Source organism: Mus caroli, unplaced genomic scaffold (assembly GCF_978045245.1).
Source record: "Mus caroli unplaced genomic scaffold, Mus_caroli_1 scaffold_9, whole genome shotgun sequence".
Lineage (NCBI taxonomy): Eukaryota > Metazoa > Chordata > Mammalia > Rodentia > Muridae > Mus > Mus caroli.
In genome coordinates this window covers 73,833,482-73,843,219 of record NW_028227264.1, presented here as the reverse complement: position 1 = coordinate 73,843,219, position 9,738 = coordinate 73,833,482, and the positions used below count along the sequence as shown (strand labels likewise).

Sequence of the window (9,738 nt, the reverse complement as noted above, 5' to 3'; positions counted from 1 at the left end):
CCCTTAGAACCAGGAACATATACCAGGGCCTGGTGCCAGGCTGCCCAGAGCTGGGCTTAGCCTGCTCATCTCTCAGGCATGGGGGGATCAGAGGAAGCCAACTATGCTCAGCCTGCCTAGGCCTGCTTCTGTCCTCCTCTGAGCAGGAAGTATCATCCGGTATTTGCCGAGGCTGCTAACACCCACACTGAGTGGACAAGACAGATGGATCCACTTGCTCGCAGGGGCGATTCCAGAAAGAGGGTTCAGGCTTTGCCTAAAGCACCCTCACCCGCCTGAAGCACTTTTTGTACAGACAGACGACGATCCCCCCCCCCCAAGTCAGCCCTGACTGGGGCCACATGATTGAGAGGTGCCAAATGCCACCTTGTCCTCCGCAGCGTCTGCCCTGGCCGCTCCTGGGAAGAGCTCCAACACCAGGTCGTACGCGGGCGGGGCCCTCGACAATGAAACCTCTGCCAAAGAGGAGTGACCCTGGGCTCCACGCTGGCGGCCAGTGCTTGGGCGCGCAGCCGTAGACCCGGCGTTGCCCATCCCGCGCATCCCGGGCGGGGCGCGGCGCGGCTAACCCGCCTCCCTTCCATCCTCCCGGCGCCCGCCCGTGGCGGCCATGGGGGCGCGGCTGGGGCGGCGGGCGAGAGCAGATGCCCCTGCGGCGCCGAGTGCCGGGCCGGCGCCCTACGAGCGCCGGGTGCGCTGGCTGCGAGAGATCCAGTCCACGCTTCGGGAGCGGCGGCCGGAGCGCGCTCGGCAGCTGCTGCGCCTCCTGCGCCAGGCGAGAGAAAGAGCGGGGCGGCCCGGGATTGAGGGTGTCAGGGAGGCGCCGGGGTTGAGGGCTCAGGGGTGGGTGCGTTTCTAGCGGCGCGCGGGGTTTGCAGGCGTTGAGGTTCTTGCCTGGAGGGAGGTTGCAGATTAAAGTGGGGGGCCAGGTGGGGCTGGTGAATTGCTTGCTAAAGATGGGGCTGGCATGTTGGGACACTGGGATTTGAAGTCTGTGTTGAATGTGTGTGTTGAGGGACCTCCAGTCTGGACCTAAGAGCCCACATTTGGACCTTTTCGAGAGCCGGGGTGGGCATCTCTCACTAAAGGACAATGGGAAGAATGCAGCTTCCCATCCTGCAGGAAGAAAGGAAGCAGCAGATCTGGGAGAAGAGGTCCTGGGAGGCGTAGCCCAGATGGTCAGGAGACAGATACCATTACAGCCCAGACAAAGCCACAGCGCACGCACCCTTCTGACAGGCAGCTTGAGCCCACCGAGGATACACAACCACGTTTGTACATTGCATCGCCACATCTGGCCCTTTGGGAGACACATTCGGTACCTTAGCCAGATTTCCTGAGCCCTGAATTGCCCTAGGGAGACAGGGATGCCTGTCCCAGCATGACCCCTAGGCAAATTACTTCCTACTCAGCCTCTTCACCCTCGGCTGTAGCTGATGCTCCCTCCCACCGTGAAGGTAGTAGCCGCTTAGAGTTAGAGAAGCTGGGAGAAATGATGAGCCAGGACCCAGACAGAAAGCTGAGAGAAGGCGGGACTAGGAATGCAGTTCGATATTTTGGAATTTGAGAGGACTCAGCTCTGTCCCCAGAAAACAGGATAAACCAGGCATGGTGGTGTATGTCTTATTCCCATCACTTGGGAGGGGGAGGCAAGAGATCGGAGTTCAAGGTCATCCTCAGCTATATAGCAAGTTCAGGACCAACCTATAATGAGAGAGAGGGAGGGAAGGAGGGAGGGAGAGAGAGAGAGAGAGAGAGAGAGAGAGAGAGAGAGAGAGAGAGAGAGAGAGAGAGAGAGAGACTGATGATTGATTCCAATCCTGCACTGGGTGTCCTCTCTGTAGACACAGCAGTCAGGAAAAATGGGGCTGTCACTTTAAGAGGCACTGACCAGGCCGGTGGTGGAATGTCGGCTGCTGTCTGAGGTTCTGTCTGGGTCTGCCCAGACACAAGCCTCCTTCCTTTGGGATCCGCCACCCCCTCCTTGGCTGGCATCTGTGGCTTGAACCATATTGAATATATAAGCAGGAGAGTAGCTGGCAAGCAGTACCCAGCCAGGCATATTGCCTAGAAATACAGATAGCCATCTGAGATGGTGGAGCCCAGGGCGCTTGGCTTGCATTTTATCCGGAAGCATCAGGGAGGGGACCAACCTCAGAGAGCAGCTAAGTCCCCTCCTTGTAACCTAGCAGTTGACATTTGAGGCATATCCAGGAGCCTAGCCTGTCCCATCACCTCCTGGAACTACAGCCCTTTGTGTTTCTGCTGCCTGGCCTAACTTCCTATATGCTCAGGATGATGCACAGCATAGCCTTCTCTGGCTAAGGGGCTAGGGGATGTCACATGGAGGCTGGATGCTTGTAGGCTGCCTACAGTCCTCTAAAAGCATTCCTTTAATTGCAGTATATGGGAGACAGGGCAGGCAGACCTCGCTGTTCCAAGCCAGCCTGGTGTATCCAGCAAAATCGAGGCCAGTCATGGCTATACAGTGAGACCCTAACTTGAGACAATAAAAATAAATCAGAGATGTTCATCCTCACATGGTGCTCATAGGCATAGATGGGAGAAAGCCAAGGGATGAAGGCAGCAGGACTAGACCAGGGCCCTGCCCCCGGGGTCTGGTTGAAGAGAAGTTCTGGTAGTCTGGGAAGGGTGTGATAGCCAAGTCCAGGGAGTCACGGCTCTGCACGCTCTGTAAGTCTCTGATGGCACAGTGTCTAGTGTGCAGTGCTCTAGCAACAGAGTGAAGGTTTGGTGTGGTTCACAGGGTGGCCTTGGCAGCCCAGGGATGAATATGGAAGGCTGGGAGCCCTGAGCAAAAAAGCAATTGGGTGTAAGGGCTGAGCGTTGAGCAACAGTGGGAGAAGGGAGACTCACTTGCTTACCTGGGGACAGACAGAAAGGACGCTAGGTGGGTCCTACAGAGGTGAACAGGGCGAGGCCCCTACTGCACTCTGGCAGGGGACATAAGGCCGGCAAACGAGCAGGCTGCCTTTGAGCTGCCTTTGGGAACATGATCTGGGGGCTTACTCCCGGAGGCAAAAAAGATGGTGACACAGTTCAAGGGAGACCTCAGGGATGGGTAGGAGGGTGACGAAGGACGGACGGGGAGGACTGGGGATATCAGCATTCAAGGTTATAAGAAGAATAAGGCATCCACAGTGAGACATTACACACCCAACAACTAGTCAGAGTGAACCAATTATCAACCCTCTGAGGCCTTACTATGGGCCCCCCTCTCTAGACCCTTGGCTGTCACCATGGGGTGGGAGAGTCCAGCAAGCTCCTGGGGCAAGAGCATTCTAAACATGGGAACCTGTGAGGGCTGTCATCTGTCCGGCATGGAAAGGGGAGGCCTGACACTGCACCCGCCCCCCCTCCAGCTTACTCAATTGTTGCTTTGCCACTTATAGGACCTGGGCCTTGAAGGGAACCTCCTCACTGACATCCTCCACAGGAATGTGACTTTCCTTAACTTGGTGGACCCCATCTCCCATGACCTGCTGGTGAACCTGGCCCGGGACCTGCAGTGCCCCAAGAAGGTAAGGTCAGCTGCCTAGGCCCCGGGAACTTGGGTTCTCACGCTCGCTGCGTGGCCTTAGGAAAATCACTCTCCCTCTTCAAGAACAACTTCAGGAGCAGGTGTGAACTGCTTTGCTGATTCCCAAAACCATGCTCGTAGTTAAACCTGTTTCTCCACAGGCAGTGCTGTGTACCCCATCTGAGAAGAAGACCTCTAGGGACAGAGAACACAGGCCTGTCTTGACACAGCTACTATCCATATACTCTTGTTCCTGTGTTAGAAGAGAGACATCCTAGTCTGAGGTCCTTGGTCTCTATCCTACCTGGACACCTTTGGGGACAGGGATTCACTGAATCCCGTCCAATGCTTGAGTCACAAACAAGTCCAACCCAATGCTACTTGCTGCCTACTGTGAGCATGGACACAGCACTGGCCTGAATGTCTGTGGTCAGCCATGAGTCCCCAAGAATCTTGAACACAATGAAGCAACCCCCAATAAAATAAGGGGGTCCGTTGTAGGATCTATCAGCTCTGAAGCCCACATCTGTACTCAGCTGGCTGGCCCACAGCCATCCCTGTAGCCACCTGATCCGCTGTCACTCTGTATTGCATGCTCTGGGCGCTGCTAACAGTATAAAAGAGTGTTCTGGGTGATGGAGCATGCTCAGTTGCAGCTATGTGGAAAGCACACCTTGTGTTTTGCCCCAAGCCGGGCCTCTTTGGGGAATACAATTAGGATCAAGAGAGAGCCATGTTGTGCAGTAAAACATAAAAGCCCCGGCCCTGTCAGCCCAGACCCAGGCCCCACGGGCGCAGCGTAGCTTGAAGAACGAGAGGAAGAACATGCTGACCTGTCTTGTTCTTATTCTCTGGGACTGGCGTCTCTGGAATAAGGCTCCCTCAAGGGGCCTGGTCTGGCCTTCTCCTTGTGGCAAGTCCCCTGGGGGTGTTGAGGGTGGCAAGCTGCTGGCTGATAGCTTGAGCTACTGGCCTTAGGCCTGAGGACAGGGAACAAGGGCCTCATTGTCTGGGCTTCCTCCCACTGGGCACTGCGGGCCTCAGACTAGCCTTTCCAGCTCCCAGCGGGCAGCCTCCCCTGGCTGTATGCCAGGCTACATGTAGCCAGGGCAGAATAGAAGGGGCTCAGGCTCATCCTGACCATGGCACCCCCTCCTCCCCCGCCACGTAGGACCATGAGCTCTGGAAGTCCTCGGACAAGATCTGTCGGCAGCTCATCTACCACCTCACTCCGCACTCCAAGCGAAAACCCCACAGGAAAACCCAGAGCAGGTGAGGAGAGACCAGCTGTAGTCCTTGCACACTGTCTTTGAGGCTCCCATCTCTGAGAGCTGAATGTGGAGAAATCTCCCTCTCTTGCTCCTTTGCCTTATTCTACATTAAGTTTCCAGCCCCGACAGCAACCTTGGCCCGCAGCAGCAGCAGACGCCCCTAAGCCAAGCAGCATGTTGTAAGTGGCTTCTCATTTCTTGCAAGACCGTGACATCTGCCATTCACTGGTCCCTCCATCCCTGCCCCTTCCTAGAGCCTGTGCCTCCTTGGGCACCAGATACATTGGGTAAAATCTTAATTAAAAAAACAAAAAACAAAACAAACCATAGGTTCTGAGTCTCCCATTTCACAGGGAGAGGGGAAGCAGCTTGCCTATGGGCATCCGTTCCCTGATTATCCTGCAACCCTTTGGGAAGTCATCATTTCCAGACCTCCTGATGCAAAGTCTTCCACAGCCTCCCCATAGCTTACTCTGCTTGTGGTCCCCTGTTTTGGTCACCATATCATAGCCTTGTGACACAGTCTCGGCCCAGAACCAGTTCTGGCGCCCCAAGGTCTAGAACCGCTGCCAGTTCTAGACCTTGAGCTCCATTTATTTCGCACCCTGTTTCATTCTTATGCTTTGTGGTCCAAGGTGAATCCAAAAACCATGCTTCCTGACATAGCAGATGGGGACCCTGGTAACAGTCTCTCTTTCTAACCTGCCACTCAAAGCGGTCCGTCTTCCCTATAGGGCTATGATAAAGGACAGGAGAGCAGTCAAGTGTGCCAGGGGCTCCGAAGGCCCTGAATGTCCCTTTCAGCATAGTACTGGGAGGCTCACAACCCAGCAGTCCCTTAGCCTACAATATCAACTTGCTTCCTTCTCTTTCACTATCCTGGGCTGGTCCCATCTTTAGCCCCCACCAACAAACTGAGAGGACCATAATGATACCATATCTGCTCATGGCAAAATGTTTCATTATCTTAAAGGATGCAACTTGCAAAGGGACACAGGGAGAAGTGTAGGCTCAGGGGTCAGAGCATCATGATTTAGAGCCCTGGTCCCCACCCAGTGATGTACAGCCAAGGGACCCCTTTCACTTCTTGTAGTTCCTTTGTGGAATGGGTCCATCATGTATACACCCTTGGGCTGTCGTGAAGATAAGTAATTTATATACTTATTTATATATAATGGTAGTCCACATAGAGAGCCTTAATTCATGTATGTAGTCCATAAAACAACCCTGGCCCCATTTCATCAGAGGGAAAACTGAACTCAGAGAGCATGGCCTTTGGCCACCAACGTAAGAAATTTAAAAAATATGGATTTATTTTTATTTTTAAGCGAGCAAATGCTTTCCCTGTGTGCATGTGCACTGTGTACTAGAGGCTAGAGGGTATTGGATTCCTTGGAGCTGCAGTTACAGATAGTTTATTAAGTCGTCATGTGGGTGCTGCAAGAGCAGTGCCCACCCTTAACTGCTGAGTCATTCCTCCAGTCCTAGAAGTGGCATTATTAAACTAGGCTTTGCCAGGCCAGGAAACCTAGGTTGCCTTTGGTGGGTAACTGTCTGCTGTGGCTGGGGTCCCGCCTGGGCCTGGGCCCTGGTTCATTGCGCCTACCTGCATCCCTGCATCCCTCTCTCTCTCCGTAGCCTCAAGAGCAGCCTCCAGAAGACTCTGCTGGTAGGGGAGACTGTGGACCTTTCTGGCATCCCGCTCTCGGCCCGGGACGTGCAGCACATATCACACTACCTGGACAGTCGTGGTGTAGAGCTGGTGGTCCTGGACCTGAGCTTCACGGAGCTGAGCGATGAGCTGCTGCATCTGCTGCTGCCCAGCCTCTGGGCGCTGCCCCGCCTCACCCAGCTGCTGCTCAATGGCAATCGGCTGACCAGAGCCGCTGCCCGGGAACTCACCGAGGCTATCAAGGACGCCGCCAAGTTCCCTGTGTTGGCCTGGGTGGACCTGGGGAACAATGTGGATGTGTCTTCACTTCCCCAGCCCTTGCTAGTTGGCCTCCGGAGGCGACTGAGCCAGCATACCTCGCTCCCTACCATCTATGAGGGCCTGGACCTCGAGCCTGGGGGCGGCATGGCTGAGACCACTGCTGCTGTCTCCGCCTGGGGCTCTGCCGCCACTGAGGCGGGACCAGAACCTCAGGGTTGTTGTGCGAGGTGACTTCCTACTGGTCTGGGTCAATGCTAATGACTGGGGTCCTTTAAGAACTAGGTATTAGAGGCCCACGTGTGTCCCTCAGAGAGACAGTGAAAATGCTCAACTTGAGGTGGAGTGAGTGGAAGGAGAAAGGTTTCATGGCAGGCAGGCCAGGCAGCCCAGACTAGGGGCTCCATCTTGCCCAGCAAGAGGTGCCTCAGTGCCCATGGCCCAGACCTTCCAGGAAAGGAGAGCATCCATTACTTCAGGCTTTATGTACCACAGACTTCAGACTCACTGAGCTCCAAGTCCGATGCGGAGGGAGGAAAACCCCACCTACCCAGAGTGGGTAAAACTGCAGCCTCATTGATGCTCCCTTAGCGCTCACTGGGAAGTCTCCATGGAAACAAGATGTAGAGGTCATGGGTTCAGTGGTGTGGGCGGAGTTGGAGGAGACCTGACTTCAGGGCAGGGTATGAGCTCTAAGCAGTTGGGAGCTTCAGGGGAGAAGGTTGGGAGTCACAGAGAGGCAGAGCTCTGCAAGGAGCCCGAGAGCAAATGCCATCGGGGCCCTTCAGTGTGCACTGGGCTGGGGACAAGGCTCCACACACCGAAGGCAAGGCCACGGTGGATCTGGAGGTGGGACAGTTGACTGTGTGTTTGTCTCCCATAGGACACAGCACTGGCCACTCTCCCCAGCTCTAGTTCTCACCCTCCCTGTGTAGACCGAGTGAGTATCTTGGCAGGGTGAGGAGATGCATCTGGCTGGAGATGATGAGGTGTCCTGTTTCCTTTGGTTTTAGGGTCACACACAGCGTGTAAGGGGATGGAGGTGGGGCCCAGCTAGCATCAGGAGCTCTCAGGGCAGAACGGACCTAATGGTATCTCTCTAGGGAGTTACTGACTTTCTTTCCCAAAAATCCCTCAAGGTGGTCTTTCAACTAGAAGCCTAAGGTCTCCCTGACTCATTTAGGAAACTAGAGTTTTTAGCCCAACTGTTAGACAGGCAGGGCACGTGAGGAAGGGACTCAGAGAAGAGCAAAGTAGGGAAGCAGGGTAGAGACAAGACTTACGGCCTGGTGACAGTGGAGAGACCCAGGAACAGAGGGCAGCCTCAGCGTCAAGGTGAAGGCTGGGGTCACCCCGGACCTGAGTGCCTTTGGCCCACTAGCTCTGACCACCCCACACCTCCCTGTCTAACTCCAAGTGGGCTATGGACAGTACATCCAGGCTCTCACAAAACATCAATGGCAGCATGTCCCCAGCCCAGTGTGCCCAAGGAGGCAGCTGGCTACACTGCATCAGCTCCCAGGCCTGGGAAAGGAGACAGCTGAGGAAAACCATTTCACCTCATGTCCGGCCACTTTAGACAACTGCTTATCAAGACACTGTGAGAAGAGCCCAGGACCTAGGGCTCTGCTCTGTACTTGCTGGGGGACCTGGCCAGATCCTCCATCTCTTTGGACCTGGGACCCACCTTCCCCCTCTCTGTTAACTAGAACTTGCTGTCCCAGATCTTGGCACTCAGTGCTTCATCTTGAATTTACTATCCACCCCCTGAGCCCGCCCCCCCCCCCCCCGTTTTAAAGCCATGGCTTGAAGCTGTTGGACTTTCCCTGTGCCTTAACAACTCGGGACAAAGTTTGGGGCTTTCTGGAGCCAGGTTAAGCAAGATGGAGTATGGGCCAGCAGAGAGAAGGAAGGGAGAGCCAGCTTTGGGCCCAGCAGACTGATAACCCCAACACATGCTTAGGCAGCTGAGTTCTCTCTGTAACTCCTTGCTGGACAAAAGCAGAGTTCTGAGTCTCTCCTGCCCCTCTTACTCTCTGCCCACAGCTGGTCTGAAGGCAGCCCACAAACCTTTAGGTATCACGGTGCAGCAAGGTTCTTCCTAGGATGGTGTGTGAGGACCGGAGCTGGGGGTTCCCAGGCAGTTTCTAGGCAAATCCAGATGGCAGCAGAAGGTCTCAATTTCCCCACCTTTTCGAGGCTAAAAAAAAAAAAAAAAAAGCAGTAGCTGAGCCAGATCCTGAGACAGCTTAGGAGAACGGAGGCAAAGTCGACTTCGCTGTTGTGCAAGTGGTCCTGGCCCTTCACGGAGTAGTTCTCAGGACTACCGATAGGGAGATTCCATGGGCAGGGACAGAGATTGCCAGAGAAGGGAGGGTTGAGCCTTGTCTTTGTGCTACTGTAACAGAATACCACATCCTGGTAATTTATAAACAATAGAAGTTTACTTAGCCCGTGGTTCTAACGGCTGGGAAGTGTAGCAGAGGAGGAGCATCTGGTGAGGGCTTTCTTGCTGCGTCATTGTCTGTATCACATGGCTAGAGAGCATGCAAGGGGCAGTCAGGACTTCTGCACACCGGGGGAGAGAGAGCCCCGCTGACCCAATCACCCTTTAAACGGCAGACCTGCTGGGTTTCCCATGCATGTGCTCTGAGTAGGCTTCACTCAGGGTGGAGAAGACAGCACTGACCAGGAAGGAAGAAGGAAGCATGGCGGGGGGCCAACCTGGAGGCATTGAAACATCTTTGGTCCAGACCCATCACTTCCTAGCAGTGTGGTCCATTTGGGAGCTAGGGCACAAATCTCCTTGTTATCCTGTTGAAGTGAGGAAGAGATGAGGTTTGAAGAGAGGCTGTCACAGGACTGGGGCAAGCCAGCATGATGCAGTGTCTGGGGTGAGTCCTTCACCTGGGCTATCTGTGTGGTGAGATTTGGCAAGAGCTAGGCTGAAACACATTATCTATTTATCTATCTGTCTGTCTCTCTATCATCTATCT

At 54.7% G+C, this 9,738-nt stretch overlaps 1 protein-coding gene across 1 annotated transcript; it reads left to right on the top strand.

Annotated features, from left to right (window-relative positions):
* Positions 1–560: 560 nt before the first annotated feature.
* On the top strand, positions 561–8,512 carry Lrrc75b (leucine rich repeat containing 75B). The gene is made up of 4 exons (XM_021173518.3): positions 561–775; positions 3,414–3,542; positions 4,713–4,813; positions 6,451–8,512. The coding sequence occupies exons 1-4, from the start codon at positions 611–613 to the stop codon at positions 6,974–6,976; spliced, it is 921 nt and encodes a 306-aa protein (XP_021029177.1). The 5' UTR covers positions 561–610; the 3' UTR covers positions 6,977–8,512.
* Positions 8,513–9,738: the final 1,226 nt, after the last annotated feature.